Below are 19687 nucleotides of genomic sequence, written 5' to 3'. Positions count from 1 at the left end.
AACTTTATTAAAGCAGCACTCTCATTTAGTTGCTTAATTAAACTATATTTTTTATATTTCATTACTGGTTAAAACCATTGATTATGAGCTACTGTAGTTAGTAGACGGATATCAAAATGGACCGGCTGTAGCCAGTTAAAAAAAAAATTGAAGATGCATACAGTAGAACCTCGGTAACACATGAGGATTATTAAATATTGTTATTATTACCGGTAGAGATGGGGAAGCCACCAAGGGGCGTATTTTAACCCAAATATGAGTGAAGGATGGGTGTAGAATGGAGTGAGATGCCTTAAGAAGACTTTTCATCAGGTTGACTTCTTATCGATGTTTGCAACAACTCAGGTTAAAAGGGTAAAATAAATTCAAGGGGATTTGAAAATGACACTTGTTATCGAGGTTCCACTGTAATCAAATTAGCCACTCAGAGCCTGCAACAGTATACAATATTTTTTTGAAGTTCATATTTTCTTATGTTTATGTCATAATGGAATAAATCTATTTTTGTAAATTAATACTTGTACTGTAAGTAAAACTGTTATCAATGCTTTGAAATATCAATTATTTATCAGTTGCTATAAATAATTATTTACAAAGTGTTGGAGTTACCATTTTCTTAAATTTTGAGATTAATTTCATATTTTATAATTTGAATTATCAGACATTTTATTACCTTTGTATAGCCAGTTTTCACAGTTTATTTGTTGGTAAATTACTTATGTATTATGGTATTTTTCTTAATTATACTACTTGAAAGATTTTACTTTCTTTATTTTACACCAGTACCAACAAAGTTTTATCCTAGACAAAAATAATACCGACAGCCATGCTGCGGTTAGCATAGGTTCTTGCGTCCACCGCTGGGAGCGCCGTGTAGTTAAGGCATAAGCGCTTCATAACTACACGGCGCTCAGGACCTATGCTAATCGCTGTCGGTCTTAATTGAATTCTTTTTGTCTATGGTTTTATCAAATGTGTAACTTATTCCTTAATGAAGACCCAACAATTACATATTATTTTTAAAAAATAATCTCAAGTTTTAGATAAACTATTTGATTCCAAAGTTTGATATATTTATTTTACAAAATAATTGCATGGTTTTTTTCACTAGTATATCATGAAAAGATTTGTCGGTATGTACATTGACAATTCAGGGAATATTAGTATTCTTTAGTTTGGATCAGTATGTGTGTTGGAGGCACACTAATTTTTTGTCTATGAATAAATAATTCAAGATAAAGTAACTTAAGGAGTTCTCCTCTGTTACTGTTCAAACATAGCAACAACAGTAACAACAAAGCAAAGTGAAAATATGTTGTTTAATCCCTATATTCTACAAAAATATTACAAAGTTGAATAGTTCTGCGATTAGAACAAATCAGTGATCTTAAGAATAACATATCTTTCTGGCTCAGAAAAAACTTATTTATTATTCCTTCATATTGGGAAAATGTAAGTAATGTCTTTGGCTCTTAATTTTCTGACACTGAGTCAATATGTTGGTGCTTGCTGCACAGTTGTCAATATGTTGTACTCTACACGCTCAAACTCATTGGATTTAAATTGTTCCAAAAATTTTTATTATGAAAACAAAAATGTGTAGAGAGAGGTATAGGTTCCAATGACAAGAATACCAAAACCCAATAGGATAAGGATAATGTCTTTAATTAGAATCCAATTCCAGCGGCCAAAATCATTAGGGTATCGAGTGACGAGTTCTAGCGTGAAGGGAAATATCATCCCGAGGCAGGAGATGCACAACGCGCCAATCAGGGAAATGACAATGTCAATCTGTGGAATCGTCAAAGCTGCTATAACTGAAACAACAAAATGGTCTACTTCATAAACGTTTAGTAGTGAGAAAAGGTAACTGAAAATGAAACAAATAATTAATCTGAAAATACTTATAAATACTGAGGTATGTGCTTATTATTATGTCCCTCCCTGCAGTTATAGTCTGTTCAGAGAGACTACTTGGATACAAATATATACTAGGTGGCGTTTGCAGAGGCATCCACAAAATTGAGCGGAGTCATCAAGGGTTCATATTATATTGTTTTTGTCATAATGCAGTAAAAACAGTAGTTTTTAATGCATGCGTTGCAGGTCTAAAGTAGCATTTTTAATATTTAGGGAGTAAAAATAGTTTTAGCCTCTATGGAGTAAAAATCAGCTGTTGTCAACTCAGTTGTAAATTTTGATTGTAAACGATTGCATGTATAGAAAATATGTATCGATTCCTGCTTCGTAATCATTTTAACATACAGTCTACAGTCTCTTCCCGTAGCATTTTAGCATTGCAGATACATTAATACATTCCCAAACTCAACACTGCTCACCTTTACTACTTCCTTCACCACACCCTACGTCGTGGACCAGTTTCCCTCTCTTCCCATAGCATTTTAAGATTGTAGATAGCTAAATCTAATCGTCATAAACAGATCCCACACTCCAAACAACTCGCCTTTCACTACTTTCAACTACTTCCTTCACCACTTCCTACATCGCGGACCTGTTAACCTCCCTTTCCTTAGCATTTTATGATTGCAGATACGTTAATCTAATCGTCATAAACAGTTCCCACACACCGGACAGCTCCCCTAAACTACTTCCTTCACCACTTCCTACGTCGCAGACCTGTTTTCCTCCCTTCCCATAGAATTTTAGGAATGCAGATACCCTAATCTAATCGTCATAAACAGTTTACACAATCCAGAGTGCTCACCTTTACTACTTCCTACACCACGTCCTACGTCGCGGACCTGTTTTCCTCCCTTCCCATAGAATTTTAGGAATGCAGATACCTTAATCTAATCGTCATAAACATTTCCCACACTCCAGACAGCTCGCATTGACTAATTCCTTCACCACTTCCTACGTCACGGACCTGTTTTCCTCCCTTCCCATAGAATTTTAGGAATGCAGATACCTTAATCTAATCGTCATAAACAGTTCCCACACACCGGACAGCTCCCCTAAACTACTTCCTTCACCACTTCCTACGTCGCGGACCTGTTTTCCTGCCTTCCCATAGAATTTTAGGAATGCAGATACCTTAATCTAATCGTCATAAACAGTTTCCACACTCCATAGTGCTCACCTTTACTACTTCCTACACCACGTCCTACGTCGTGGACCTGTTTTCCTCCCTTCCCATAGAATTTTAGGAATGCAGATACCTTAATCTAATCGTCATAAACATTTCCCACACTCCGGACAGCTCGCCTTGACTAATTCCTTCACCACTTCCTACGTCACGAACCTGTTTTCCTCCCTTCCCATAGAATTTTAGGAATGCAGATACCTTAATCTAATCGTCATAAACAGTTTCAACACTCCAGAGTGCTCACCTTTACTACTTCCTTCACCACTTCCTACGTCGCGGACCTGTTTTCCTCCCTTCCCATAGAATTTTAGGAATGCAGATACCTTAATCTAATCGTCATAAACAGTTTCCACACTCCAGACTGCTCGCTTTTACTACTTCCTTCACCACTTCCTGCGTCGCGGACCGGTTTTCCTCCCTTCCCATAGAATTTTAGGAATGCAGATACCTTAATCTAATCGTCATAAACAGTTTCCACACTCCAGACCGCTCACCTTTACTAATTCCATCACCACTTCCTACGTCGCGGACCTGATCATGTCACGTGTGCACACTTTGCAAAAAATATAGTGAAATTTCAAAGATCAACTAATGCATCAGTTATCATCATAACTTCAGATGAAAGAACCAACACCAACATTAGAAATGGCCTTTCGCATGCTGCGTTTATCACAAGTCTCAGAGAAGCTATCGCTGTCAAAACTTCTAGTACTGGTATCCATAACATCCAACAACACACTGATGCAACCAGAACTACAACAGCAGTTCACAAAGATGTTAATGTCTACAGCCAACTACAAGAGGAAGATGATACCTCCCAGTCCAGTTTGAGAATTTCACCTTCAACTGTGTCAAGTGATGGGGGGTTGGCTGTCAGTGGGTGTGCTAGTGTCAGTGCGGTATCTGGTGCCGGCGTAATGCATAGCCTCTCTGCCCTATGTACACTTCAACTCCCTCCTCAAACCCGAAATATTAATATTAATTGTAATCTAGAAGCTAAGGATAAAGTAAGCAATGTTATATCTTGTACACCACCAACTGTAACAGACAACCCGCCTTCAAAAAACTTATTAAAGATGCCAAAAGAAATCACTTAAATTTAACCAACAAAAGTTTTAAATTGGATATATTTCATTTAAATATACAACACCTGCCATCTAGAATAGATTCTTTACAGATAACAGTTGAAGAATTAAATCCCGATTTAATATTAATTAATGAGCATAAAATGACAGATTTAGAACTTTCGAGATTTAATTTAAATAACTATTGTATTCACTCATCTTTTGCAAGAAGTAGATCTGGTGGTGGTGGTGTCTTGATCCTTGGTAAAATCAATGGAAATGTAAAACATAGAAAAATAAATATTTTGGAAAATACCAACATAATATGTGAAAAAGAATTTGAGTGTTGTATTACAGAGTACAAGCATAATAGTTTAAAGCTTTTACTAGTAGCAATATATCGATCCCCTTCTGTAAAAATTAATCTCTTTTTAGAGAAGCTTGACTCTTTATTAAATTTATTGTTGAAACATTTTAAAAATATTGTAATTGTTGGAGACATAAATATTAATGTATTGGACACTACTTACAGGAAAATGCTTAATGACGTACTACAGGTATATAGCATGAGATATCTTGTAAACTTTCCTACTCGTGTTACATATATGTCAGAATCAGCTCTAGATAATGTATTGACAAATGTTTTAGATTATAAGATGAATGTTACTGGAGTGAATACCCAGATATCTGATCACGATGGATTATTGTTGCAGATTAGTTGCCTAAATAATAAGTTCACAAACCAAAATGTTTTGACTCCAAATAAAATAACTGTAAAAGAAGTAAGAGACTTTAGTGAAAAAAATTTACACATGTTTACTAAATTATTAGATCATGAAAACTGGATAGATGTTTACAACGCAAATGTTATGGAGAAATTCAACACTTTTCTTAGAATTTTTATGTTTTATTTTAATACATGTTTTCCTAAGTTTAAAAAACGATGCAAACAATCAAATAATATTTGGATAACAGATGATTTGAAGAATGAAAAATCTAAAATTGTAAACATGAGTAAAATGGCACGTAACACAAAAAATAAAATTTTATTTGATAAAGCCAAAAGTCTGAATAAGGATTTTAGAAAAAAAGTCATTGCTACTAAAAAGAAACATTTTGAGACTAAGGTTAAGCAATCTAGTAATGTATGTAAAACTACCTGGAAAATCCTTAATAATGAGGTCTCCAACAAGAAACCAGCATTTAGTAATATTGAAATAGATTTTAATCATACATTGTTTACTGATCCTGGAGATATTAGCTTAATATTTAATGATTTTTTTAGCACCTATGTAACCTCATCAACACTTCCTCACCTTGCACAAAATAGCAACACACATGTCAACAAGCCAATTCAACAAGTCTCCCAAATTAAATTTAGGTTAAAACCAGTCACAGATAGTGAAGTTTTAAAAATTATCAGTTCCTTTGATAACAAACTTTCAACTGGTTTTGATGAGATACCCATGACAATATTAAAGCATGCTTGCTATCAGTTAGTGAAACCTCTTGTGCATTTAATTAACTCATCTTTTGTTAGTGGATTATTTCCTTCTAAATTAAAAATTGCTAAAGTTATTCCTCTTTATAAAAACAACGATTCTAAAAAAATAACCAATTACCGTCCTCTTTCGCTATTACCTACCATTTCAAAAATATATGAGAAAGCAGTTTACATACAACTGACGAACTATCTGGAAACGTATTCTTTACATGATAATAATCAGCACGGCTTCAGATCAGGAAGATCAGTTACAACTGCAGCAATAGATTTTATAGAATCAGTAATAAACTCTCTTGACAAAGGTGAAACAACAGTTGGCATATTTTTAGACTTAAGTAAGGCTTTTGACAGTGTGTCACATACAATTCTTTTAGATAAAATCAGAAGTTTGGGCATTGATGGCATTTCGTTTGAATGGTTTAGATCATATATTTCTAACAGATATCAATACGTTGAAATTAAAAATTTGACAAATAACAGGTTAATCTCAAGATCTTCTCCTCTTACAGAGATTCACCATGGGGTACCCCAAGGGTCTATTTTGGGACCGATCTTATTTCTCATTTATATTAGGGATCTGTCAATTCCATTTTCAACTAGTTTACACAGTAGTAATATCTGCCTGTATGCTGATGATGTTACTTTTAAAATCAGCAATTCATCTTTATCAAATTTAGAAAATCATTGTTCTGATACTTTAAATATGCTAAATACTTTTTTTAAATTCTCATCAGCTCTTGTTAAATTTAAGCAAAAGTAATTTTATGGTTTTTACAACAGGAAAAGAAAACAAATTGTACAGCCTGTAATTCAATTTCAAAATAATAAATTGGAAGAAATCACCACAACAAGGTTTTTAGGATTAATTGTAGACACAAATCTTACATGGAATAAGCATGTTGACCAGGTAGTCAACAAAATTACTTCTGGTATCCATGCTATTAATAGAATGTCAAAATTTTGCTCAATAGAAACCTTAAAGATTCTTTATCTTGCTTTTATCGATTCATCAATATCTTTTGGCATAAGTATTTATGGCTGTACCTCTAAGCAAAACCTGGATAGAATTCTTACTCTTCAAAAAAGTGCAATCAGAATTATGTTAAATTTAGAATGGGATACTTCCGCTCGTCAATATTTTTCAAAATTGGGAATAATGACTGTGTATAGTATTTATGTTTTTCATACAATTTTACACACAAAAAAACTTTCTAATGCTAATTTGGTCCCTAAACTTGGTGATTGTCATAATTATTTTACCCGGAACAGAAACGAAATTGCTGTCAGTGTCCATAACTTGGAGCTCTTTAACAAAAAAACCACCTGTGCAGGGAAAAGGTTTTTGGACAAACTCCCAGCTGAGGTGAGGAATATTGATAATATTTCCAAATTTAAAAAAAAACTTAAACATTTCTTAACTGATAAAACACTTTATGGTTTCGATGAATTGTAGATTAGTTTTATTTAGTTTTAAGCCTAGTGACGCCATTCAATGTATGCGACTGTATACCATATGAATAAAGATATTTTTTCATTTCATTTCAGACTGCTCGCCTTTACTACTTCCTTCACCACTTCCTACGTCGCGGACCTGTTTTCCTCCCTTACCATAGAATTTTAGGAATGCAGATACCTTAATCCAATCGTCATAAACAGTTTCCACACTCCAGACTGCTCGCCTTTACTACTTCCTTCACCACTTCCTGCGTCGCGGACCTGTTTTCCTCCTTTCCCATAGAATTTTAGGAATGCAGATACCTTAATCCAATCGTCATAAACAGTTTCCACACTCCAGACTGCTCACCTTTACTACTTCCTTAACCACTTCATATGTCAAGGACGGCCAGTGTCGTCATTTGATTATATTTATGATCCATACCGTTTCTGTTCTAATATCTGTGGAATAATGCTATCAGCTTTTTCTTTACCTACTGCATTCAAAAGTCAACAGCTGATCATATGTCTTTGTTTATGTGTCAAATACTGCTTCCATAAGGATTACATTGAAACTTTGAGACCCAGTGGGGCGGATTCCTGAGTGAGAGACTTTTTTAACGCCATATAGATGTTGGCACTCACCGATATGGTCTTTATCACCATGCAAAATTTAAAAACGATTGATTCAGCCGTGTAGGAGGAGTTTGCGAATTACGAAATGCATAAGAGTCGACGTATAAGAGCTTCGCTCGCTCTCAATGAAATTTAAACTGCAATAAATATACTTACAAGTGATCAAGACAGTCACTGTCCGAAGTATGTACTCAACAATGAACTCTTTCAAAGGGTCGTCAACAACATGGCGGATGTAGTTGCCCCACAAGATTTCCAACGACACAAAACACTGTAGCGGGTAAGTCAGAAATATGCAGAATCCGTAAATAGCGTAAACTGTCAACGCTAGCCTGTCAACAGAGAAAATATTGAGGTGATGGTAAAGTTATTACAAGACTTATGTAGTGTATTAAGTTAAACCTCATGTTGAGCTAATCACACGCGTCAAAACTCATTCTTATCAGTTTTCAGCTTGGTTCTGGAGAGACTGGTCTCACGGTTAAGACATTTTATTTGGGTCATAGGAACCAGTTTCAAATTCAGCCAATCACCCAGCGGCGGTTCCAATGGGGTGGGGGCTAAAGCCCACCTAATTGGACATTGTAAATATAAATTTAAACATACGTACATTTTGTCTCAAAAACTTATTGTAGGTCATTAAAATGGCTTTAGAAAGTCACCAAACGGCCTTTCTTGGGAAACCCCCAAGGAGATATTATTTCTTGTGTAACAATTTTTTATAGTGTAATGCATCTTCTGTCATAAATCAATTCGTATATGATCCCTTTTCTGTAAAACAACGACTTTCTGGTCTGAAAAGAGTACAGAAACCAGTTGCTTAATGTGTAATGTGGCAAAGAATAACTAAAAAAAAAACACTTAGCAATGTCTCACCAATCGTCTTTGGGTAAAGATGCAAAGATAGTCTCCTTAACATCTTCTCCGTACTTGAGGTATCCGATCAAGCCAATAAAGACATACAAAAAAGACACAACCAACATACACCACGGGAATATACCTCGGCAGCCGAGAAAATGTTCAGGATTCTTCATGTTGTGTTCAAGTGCTATAATCTGGAAAAAATAGTAAAGAAATCCAATTACAGTTCTTATTATTGCTCCTGCAATTATAGATCTGTTTATTTGTAATAATACAAGTTTATTGAAAACGAATGGTGCAAAACTACAGGACTGGTCCATCTGTTTCCCTGATTTAAAATAGCTATTTGTTACACCAATGGAAAGAGCAGGTTCATAATATAAGTTTGTTTTGACAAGATTGTGTTTTGTCTTAGCTGCTTAGTTGAGATCCACGAAGCCTAACAACAAAATTGAAGAAGCTATCATGGCAAAAATCTCTTTTTTTTTGCTTGTCTAAGCTTCAATGATTGGAATAACTGCAGTTTGTACGGATTTTGTCTCAAACGCTTGCATAAAACTGTGGACTGCGGTATGTGAATTTCCCTACCAGCCTTGACTGTTGAGGTTTTAGGACTCTGTGCAAACTTAGCTTCGATTTCTCCACAGCGTCTGGCAGAGTCTGAGGATGGCCCAGACATCCAGATCTCTTGAATTGCCACATCCAACAAGCTATGTAGTTCCAATGAGCAGCCTCCTTCCTAAATTTGGCCCAAAAAAGTTTTGCTGAACACATTAGCATTATTAGTATGAGCAAATTCAAAAACAGAAAATGCTTTTTCATGTTTTGTAGTAGCCATTTTGTTGCCAGGCTTCGTGGTACTCAACTAAGAAACTGAGACAAAACATAACCTTGACCCAACAAACTTATAAACACAGACTTCCCATTTGTGTAATTAGATGTTTGAATTCACAGAAACAGACATACCAACTGTTTATTTTTGCACAATTCTTCTTGAATAATCTTGTATTGTGATTTAAATTAAATTGTTAATGACAACTATACATATCTGCTTGATAAATATTCAGCTCTGTTTGAAAATACAAAAAATGTCTAAAAGAGAACCATTGAAACTGGTCAACGCTTGGGTGGATCCAGCCAGTTGAAAAGAGGCTGAGTTGAAGAAATTCTCCCAGGGAAATTTTTAATATAATAACAGTAAATAGGCCTATGCATTTTGGGTTAACCTTCGTAGAATTCAACTCAAACCTTATCATCCCTACTTGTTCCTTTTTTGAACCTATATTACTCCAAGGGGTCCACACGAGCCCTCTTCCTCACACCTGAATCCACTCATGGTTCAAAGGACCATGTTTTGGCTTTAGTATGGTCAAAATTAGAAGAAAACAAACTTAAGAAAAATGTTGCTGATATTTTTAGGACGTTAAGTTTCAATGAGTCTGCCTCTTAAAATTGCTTGCTCACCATTCTCTTGGGAAATAGATGTGTTGCCTACCAATAAGTTGTAGAGGATTTTTTTGGAAAAATCAGATTGAAATGCCATTCTCACATGTTTGCGTTCCACACCACTATACTTATGGAAGCTCTGTACACTGTACAGTGTACAGAGCGGTGAACGTAGAAAGAAGTATAAAGAAATCTTATTTGAATAAAGAGTTTTCTGTTACAAAAAAGCTGAAAAGCCACAGAGAAACAAGTCACAGAGGAAACACTTATGGGACAAATGTGCGCTTCAAGCTCTGGTACAATGTGCCAGCAATATACTTTTGACAGCCTAGGAAGAGCTGGAACAGTGAGCACAGTAGTGATGGTCAAAACCAGAAATTTTGAATCTCAAAACCGAAACTTTAAAAAATCGAAACCCGAATCTCAAATCTCAAAACCTACACGCAAAACTTTTTTACTTAGCTGATTACAAAGGTCAAGGTTACAAAAAAATACACATAATCATAAAATGTTAATTATGCAATCAAAACTGAAAGAGATCGACTCCTGACCATAAATATGTGAATGTGACTGATAATCTTTAAAACCCAATACAACATAATTTTTCATAAACAAAAACAACAACAACAAAATTTAACTTCTGACACCAACATAAACATGAATATTAGATAAATTAGAACATTTAGTGGTCAATATTTATTTGTGTTTAGAAAATATTGATGTGAAACTGAATTGTACCAGTTATAGTATTTAAGATACCTTTTGAAGTTCAGAATAAAATTTACTTGTTTCATTACTGCTAATGGTGATGTTTGCTCTGTTTCTACCAGCTTGTTTGGAAACAGCATTGAAAACAATAACAATGGCACAAAAAAATGTCAGCAGTTTAAAAAATAAAACTGCCAAAATCTTCAATTTCGAAACTTTTGAATCTCGAAACTTGGTGATCGAATCTCGAAACCGAAACTTTTCCTAAGTTTTGATGGTTTTGAGATTTGAGATTCGGTTTTGACACATCACTAGAGCACAGAGCTAGACACCACTTAAGTATACTATGGAGTGTATCCTCTGTTCCTTACTTCTCCTTACCACTCCCACAGCTTCTAGGGCGAACAACACAGTTCCCACAAACAGTGGCCAGGTTTGTACAGGGACTACCATCTTGACTGTGTCCGTATTCCATCGTCCCACGCAGAAGATGTAATAAAGGCAACACCCGAGGGAGAACAAGATGAGAATGTTGGCCAGTAGAGACAGAGGCATCAGCTTCTTCAGATCTCGAATGTAGTTCGTCAGACAAACCGGGATGAATATCATCAAGATGTACAGTTTCAAGTTCAAATCTTCCACGAATCTTGGTTCAACAACCTACACATAGTTTTGGTTGTAGTGGAAACTTACACCAATTTATTGGATAAAAATATGTGGTTGTCTTCTGTTGATGTTTTGAAATTCAATCAAATGATCTTAAACATAACAGTTTATCGTGAACATAAAACTGAAATACTTCCTATATAGACTGTAGGTTTGGGCATTGTTCTTCCTTTCTTTTCACATCTTTTGCCCAATATCAGATTAGATTTAAAAAACTCAAACTTTACCTGGTTTGTGTGGTGAACTAGCGTAAGGGTGAAAGTGGGCGATCCAAGTGGTAACTTATCAGCCCGAGAAGGTTCCACTGAACCATTGTTTGCTTTTAAATTTGTAATCTGTACTATAATTACATTTTGAAGACACTTTTTTAAAGTAAATAAAACTCAAACTATATATGTATAGTTTACGGTTGTTAATACGGTTGTTTGAATACAAAAAAATAATGGCAAAAAAATAATTAAATAGTTAAATAACAACTTAAAATGTTGTCTTAAGGTACCAAGAGAGTTTGTATTTTCAGTTTTCTGTTAACTTTTTTATCATTAGTAAACTTACTTGTTTTATTGATGATGCAATAAAAATAATGTATGCTGTACAAAACCCAAGTTGGCAGGATATTAAGAAAATGTCCACCAATAATCTGAAAGAAGTATCAAAAGTTACTGAGCATACCAGTTCATAATAATATACTTGCAATACTATAACTGGGAGGAGAGGGATTAAAAACTTTTGGATTTCTCAACCCATAGGAATGATTTTGGTACTGTTGAACAAGATTTAGTGTTGTTTCTGCTAAGATATCAGTAAAATATAGTCTCATAGAGAAGCGTTCAATCAGCTCTTAAGCAATTTTAGTAACCTTGCCATATTACAACACTGCATTAGGAAAATTTAATCGTATGCTTAAAGATGAATTCTCTTGATTCTAAAATTATTCCATGACTGATCATTATGTAGGTTCATAATGGAAATTATTCCATTTAACTGATCACAGTTAAAGTGAACAAATCCGTATACTTTTAGTTTTTATTACTAATATGCATAGTTTCTAGTCTATTGACACTAGCTTTTGGTCAGTCCCACAAACCATCAATATCATAAGGTCATCCAGTATCCATAAGACCATTTCACATCCCCCCTGCAGTGGTGTAGTGGGGCGGGAGTGGCGTTCCCACTCTGCTTTTTACAAAGAACGAATATTGGTAAGTGACCCGTATTTGTTTGTGACAATAGTAAGCGTTTCCGCACTGGAAAATTTACGACCACACCACTGATCCTCTGGAGGATTGATGTACAAGTGCAGAACTAAGATAACAGCCGAACTCACGGAGCAATGGAAGCAAAGCATCTCAGACGCCGAGGACCGTTCTTGAAGCCGATCCTCATAGACGCAGGCAGTGGGATGAACGGAGTGCGTAATCTCTGACACTGAATGTACTGCATGGATAGCTGTGAAACCAAAATGAGCATTTAAAATTAGAGGAAACACATTTTTGAAATTAAGATTAACAAAATTCAACGACACCATTTGAAAAATATCTTACAAAGTAAAAACCTTTCTGAGTTTATTACGAAATTAAACTTTTCCCAAAAACGTCATATCATTACACATGTGCAGCAATTCGGAATAGCCAGATTTTTGGAATTGCGAGATTCGGAATAGCTGGACTCTACTCTATTCTATTTCTCTTCTATTTTTCAATACTTTAAAATTCTTGTGACACAAAACATTCTGTATTTTACAGTACCTAACTGTCCTTACAGATAAGATTGGTTAAATAGTTTGTGTAATCAAAAGAAATCAGTCATTGACAGCATACACTGCAAGTGGTTCAATTGAACTACGTCAATTTTCTAAAAACTGACTAAAACTTTAACATGGGAATATGGTCTCTACTACTCTCTATCATCATGTACGGTAACCGTTATGTAATCGACCACACTCACCAGTACGTCCATAGCGTAGACGCAGAGGAAAGTGATAATGACTGTGATGATGAAACCAAACACCACTCCCACGTGTGAGAAAGCCTTGGGCATCGCCAGCAGACCGGCCCCAACACTACCCTTCAGTAGATGAGTGGCTGCTTCAAAGTCTCTGGGCAAAATATATACTACATGTATTTATAAACAAATTTTAAGTCTACATTTTTCAACAAAAGAACACCGAACGCTTTAAGAGTAAAGTGGTCCAGGTCCAACCCTTCAAAATTTTTATGGATGTTGGGAGTCAAACCTTTCCCTTTCGTACCGGAGTATGAGACGCTTACTACTATAATTTAGCAACAGACCCAACTCCTACAAATCAACCTCAGGTGGGCTCCAACCAATGCTGAAATATTTCTGCAGGAGTAATGTTTTTTATTCTCATTGCCACTAATGGTGATGCAACGACTCACTGTACCATAACCACTCCATTGTATAATATATGAAATTGGTCTTAACAGCTGATAAGTTGACGTTCGAAGCATTACAATTTCACTTCTTTTCTCTCAATCCTTGAACCTTATTGGTACGTTACTAGTGCTGTGAAGTACGGTAAAAAAAAATAATGCGGTGAACTTCGTCTTTTAAATTCTAAGAACGGAATTGGAAAGGCTAGCTTAAAAAATGGTCGAAGGTAAAAAATTACATTTTAAATTAATAGCGGTAAAACTATAATATCACAGATTTATTACAATTTGAAAAGTTACTAAAATACAACAATTTGGAGTGTTAACAAATTCAACATTTAGAAAATTTTATAAAAATAAAAAATTAGAATGCTTTTTTAAAAGTATGATAGATCTTTAGTTCCAGTGAAGGTTTAACCCTTTGATTCACAGTGGTATTATCAGAATACCACTTGTAAAATAATTTTTACTGCGTTGCTGCATACTGGTATTGTGAGAATACCATATCAGGGACCTAGCCAGTGCTGTAATCTAGCGTATTTAGAAGGAACTACTATTATATGGATTAATTTAGCAGCATAGTTCTAGTTTGAAAGCGGAGTTGCATGCTACAGGTTAGAGGCTGTACTGCAGAAGTTTCGACTGTATTGTATGCCCTTCTATTACATTTAACAAGGTAAGCTATATGTTTTTATGTTGAAGTATACATTATGTTATAGTAATATTGCGTTAAAAACGCATTTACTTCTAAAACTTAATGTTTATTTTGTCAAATACACGTGGTATCCCTACTATACCACCATGCAACTAGACAAATAGGTATGTTCGTTGCCTTACTAAGCTCAAACATGATTTCAAGCGTATTTTCTTATGATATTAGTTATTCTTATCAGGTAAATTACTTATATAAATTTAACTAACTATATTTTAAGTATTTATATATGATTTTCAGATGTCAAAAAGACGTTTTTGGTTCCCTGAAGACCTGACTGAAGACATCACCTGACCAAAGAGGTTTCATTGTGCAGTTTGACATTTACACGGGTAAAGTTACCCGTTACTAAGTTAGTTAGTTAGTAAAGTTGAGGGGAAAGGATATGAAGTGTACATCGATAATTTTTTCACATCCGTCTCACTATTTGACCACCTCCAACGAAAGCAGGTGTATGCAAGTGGGACAATACCGCAAACGAGAAAACTTACTCCAAACAAGTTCAAGGCTAATATGGCTCGTGGAGATTTTCAGTTTAGGAGTAGCACAACTGGTCTCACTTGTGTAAAGTGGAAGGACAATAAAGGGGTTCTCTTTCTTAGCAACCACTATGACCCGACACATGAATTGTTGTTACTACAACTCAAAGAAAAGAAAAAGATGGTTCCAGTATCACTCTCCCATGTCCTATCGTGGTGAAGGAGTACAATGCTAATATGGGATATGTAGATAAGGCTGACCATCTGAAGTCATGCTACAGCATAAACAGAAAAAGCAAAAGGTGGTACATGCGTATTTTCTGGCATTTTGTTGATGTAACTGTAGTGAATTCATTTGTTGCGTTCGGAATCAATAATGCAGGCAAAAAACTGAGTTTGAAGCAATTTCGTATCTCTGTTGCGAATGGACTACTCTCAAAATCAACAAAAGACAAAGGAAAGGCTAAACTAAATGTTAACAAACATAAAGTTCAGGTGCCAGTGGAGAAGAGGCTGAATGAGAATCTCCACCTACCCATGAGATCTACATGGAAAAGATGCAATTTCTGCAGCACTAAAGATAAACTGGTTCGCTCTTACTGGGAGTGCAACAAGTGCAAAGTGTCCTTATGTCTAACAGACAAGAAAAACTGTTTTTTTTTAGTTTCATAACTAAACTGAAAGAATAATCTTGAATCTAAAATATGATGATAGGATATTGGACAATAACTTGTTGGAAACTTTTTATTTTATATAATTGACCCACACATGTATTATGTATTCAGTAATTTTATAAAATTTATTTTCTCGTGTGAATTTTGTTAGACTCATATACTATTTTCAACATGATGCCTAATCTTTGTATTACAACAAGTAACAAGTATAACAAGTAAAATAGTTTCTTATTTGTGACATATTGATACTTTTCAAGGTAGGTTTTTACAACTGTATGTGTATGTTTAGGGTACGCATTGATACATAGTGGTATATACATAATACCACCTTGTTTTTTATTAATAAAACTTATAAAAACATTTGTATAATTTTTTTGTTATTTTTCCTAAACTCTATTACCGTTAAGGTTATCAAAAAACATCAATTTGCTGAAAATTGAAATTAAAAAATATTCCTGTGCATCAAAGGGTTAAACTAATGATAACCATACGTTTTTTCAACTTACGTAGTTGGTCTTTTCAACTCCCGGTTTTGGTGAGGGTTATAAAAGTCAGCAGTTTCCCTCCCCTCTTCTGTGTAGTACTCATTTTCGAGGGTCCCAAAATCTACAAAACTGCGAACAAACTCATCATTCATGATAATTCAAATTTTTTAAGATTTTATTGTTGGTGATGGTAAGGGGTAAAGTTAATACATATTATTAAAAGGGATTAATGCAGAAATTCTTGATCACTAATAAGATAAATACAACTTTCACTATTTTACATATTTAAGCATTTTTTAAAGTAATTGAAGTGACTTAAAAAAGAATAACATTTGTGACACTGTCTGAAAACATATGGAAAAGGGGGTTAAGTTCTGACTGACTTTAGCCGACCTGTCAGTTCAACAATGTCTTTGAAAGATGAATTTTCACCAAAATCTGTCTTTGTTTTTTTTCTGTTTCTTGAACGTTGATGATTAGCAAGCAAGAGGAAACACGCAGTACTGTGTAGTTCCTTTTTCTTTAGTGTCTTAAAAAAAATTCTTAAAAACTTACTCTACAATTTTCTATGAACCTGTCTTCACTGAGTCAATGACTAGGAACATCTCTTATAGAATGGGCAGGGATAAGGACTAGGTATACAGCTGTACCTTGAGTTGTATACGTTTCATATAAGTCAAAGTTGTATTATATAGTTACATTTGCAAATACTTGAGTTTACAAGAAAAGAAAAATACTGAACAGCGTTGCAAATCATCTAACAGAATGAGGGCACAACCATTTCTAATACTTCAACAAATAGGTTTACCATCAGAGTGATCTGTTTTATATCAAACATTCCACCAGTACCTAAATCTCATATTGATATTTGATCAATGAGTGTTAGATGTTATGGTTTGATGTTAATATTTTCTCTGAATCACCCGTTATGGACAAAGCAGGTTAATTTTGAAGCGCCTGAAGATTTGCTCCAATTTCTTTCGGCACAAATCACATTTTAGTTAGAATCATACTGCAACAGATCTCTCTGATGTTACCTACTACCTACAGGCAACCAAAATCTTAATTTTTTTATTCTGGTAATCTAGAAGCTAATCCAACACAACTTGTTATAAGTATTTTAAAATCATACCCTGTAAAAAATAGCTTGTTTTGAGAAATGTTATATGATACTGCAACATACCTGCTGGTTGGACTGATGAATCCCTTTCTCTGTTTGATGAATGATCGGTTGGCTGTTAATGTAGAAGGATTGGCTTCAATACCACCTGGTGCTGCTGAGTAAATCAGAGTTGTTAATTAAACTTAGTTAACCCTGGTGTACTCAGTGAGTTATTCGGTGATTTCTTATGTATATTATACTTTTACTTTGTCTTGTGAGCGTAAAAATCCAAGATTTCAAACAAAGTTATGGTGGTTTCACACCGTAAGGACGCAAAATGCCTGCTTTGAGTTACAACTATCAAAGATTTAACACATCCTCATTAACTTCTACCCGAGCCGTCCATAGTTTATTGAGGTGAGCTTCTTCCACTTAGCTTTGCCACAGACAGGATGAACTCCTCATGAATTGTGCACTAGACATAGCTGGGACGGGATTTGGACCCTAGTCTGGTCTGGGAGGCAAACCCCTTAAGGCAGCTTGCCTGTAAATCAGACCTAGCTGTCTACCGGTTTATCAGCGCTTCTCAAAACCCCATAGGTAGTAGTTCTAAAACTAACCCTCATGCTGCAGAATATGTCAGGTACTGCTTTTAGTCGTTTTTATTTAATTATACACACATGGAGTTGTTTGATAGTGTTAGTCTTACCTCTTAAATATGTTTAGTTAGTTATTAAGATTATTCACTTCCATTATTCTGTGTAAATGCCATATTTCAACAATTTATTGCTAGTACTATATATCATGTTGAGGATCACCCTCCTATTACACTAGCTATGTCTGTATCTGACTGTACTATATGACTTTGTCAATGCTAACTGTTTTATGATAATAAAAAGATTGTATCCATCATCTTAAATATGTATCCAGAAGTCAAAGGATCAAACACATAACTATAGCCTATAGAGAACAATTGTGTAAACACTACTGACATTGCAGATTTTTCGCTCTCTCTTTAGGGTAAAAAAAGTTCATTACACGTAGAAAAATTAAACGCTTAGGTATCGTGAAACTTGAGATTTTTGGCTATAAACTACAGTGACTCAGAAATTATGAGGGGTACTTAGAGTGTGTTTCATTATATCAATAGTGTGATATCTCAGTTAAATGATTTATAATTGAATTATTCATTATAGAATGGTGTAAGTTGTCTGGGATTGGCTCAGTTTTGAGCTGGATTCAGATCAAGATGCATTCAGATATCCAACTTGTGGACAAAACAGCAACGTGAGGGAATAACCCCTTCCAGCAAAATTGAAAATAGTAGAAAATCGTCATTTAAAATTTTTAAAATACAATACGATTTAAGAATTGCTTTTGCTTTCAAAACAGTACCGTAATGTTCAAACAATCTTATGTTAATTTACCCATTATGTTTTGCGGACAAACCCAATGACAAATTTTTAGTGTTACGGTATTGTACTACGTACGGTACCGGTATTAAAAAAAATTAGAATATTGTTAGAATTTTTTTTGTTATATCCAAGAAACAGGCTTTTAAAGTTCTGAGCAGGCCATTTTGTAAATGAATGTCTCCCCATTCCAATAAATTTTAATATGAGTAAACTATGGGGTACTGGCTTGTTGTCATAAGCAAAAATCCCCTAAAAGGGTTGCTCTAAATTAAAAAAAAACTGTAAAGAAACTTCACTTACCTTCTCCCATTATGCTGTTGAGAAACTTGAAGATAAAATATTTTAGTCACAAATTGGATTTACAATTAGAACATTATTAATTTTTTTATTGTTCTTCACTGATTAAACAAAAAATATCACACTCCTAACACATAAATTTAGGAATAAATCAGACAGAGGTTATGTTTTGTTATTTTCATAAAATAAGCAGAAAAGCCACATGTGGAAATAGTCAACAATGAATTTAGCTGAATATCTTGAAATCTTTATAGACAGAGAGGTGGATAAATTCAATGATAAATATATTTTTGTAAAAAAGTATTTTTTTTCAAAACCAATCTCAACTAACTTAATTGTAAAATTCTGATAATTTGTTGTCTAATTGACAGCTCAAAGGTTTAGCCATATGGATAGAATAGATGGAGTACAAGAAAGGCATTATCATTAATTATAATGCAATATCATAATAAAATTTATAATTTTCAATTCATAATGGGCTCTATATTTCTAATGTTTATTTATATTTACTGTACCTTTAAAGATAACTTGTAGGCCTATGGATGCAATGTCTGTATGACTGATTGATTGTTTGTTGGTTGACAAGACAATTTTTCAAAAACTGCTCTAACGCTTTTTCTATGTTGAAGAAATCTAAAATCCATTCAAACCCCAGACTGAAGACAAAACTCTTGAAGACCCAGTTTATGGCTTTCTGATGAATCT

General features: G+C 34.5%; 1 protein-coding gene across 2 annotated transcripts; it reads right to left on the bottom strand.

Moving 5' to 3' along the window:
• Positions 1 to 1557: 1557 nt before the first annotated feature.
• On the bottom strand, positions 1558 to 19127 carry LOC128995879 (proton-coupled amino acid transporter-like protein CG1139). Of its 2 annotated transcripts, none has more exons than XM_054420907.1 (10): positions 18986 to 19127; positions 17352 to 17445; positions 16190 to 16297; positions 13373 to 13523; positions 12753 to 12874; positions 11981 to 12065; positions 11141 to 11419; positions 8621 to 8799; positions 7901 to 8076; positions 1558 to 1817 (listed from the first exon to the last, which is right to left on the bottom strand). In XM_054420907.1, exons 1-10 carry the CDS (start codon positions 18993 to 18995, stop codon positions 1582 to 1584), a joined length of 1440 nt encoding a protein of 479 aa, XP_054276882.1. In that variant the 5' UTR covers positions 18996 to 19127; the 3' UTR covers positions 1558 to 1581. The 2 variants fall into 2 exon arrangements, with proteins under 2 accessions (XP_054276882.1, XP_054276883.1); XM_054420908.1 differs by having other exon boundaries at positions 17352 to 17442.
• Between the last annotated feature and the right edge of the window lie 560 nt (positions 19128 to 19687).

Source organism: Macrosteles quadrilineatus, unplaced genomic scaffold, assembly GCF_028750875.1.
Source record: "Macrosteles quadrilineatus isolate MER2022 unplaced genomic scaffold, UCM_ALF_1.0 Scaffold_5__1_contigs__length_97177068, whole genome shotgun sequence".
NCBI classification, from domain to species: domain Eukaryota; kingdom Metazoa; phylum Arthropoda; class Insecta; order Hemiptera; family Cicadellidae; genus Macrosteles; species Macrosteles quadrilineatus.
Note: the sequence above shows the minus strand (reverse complement) of the source record. Positions and strands in the feature narration are given on the sequence as shown.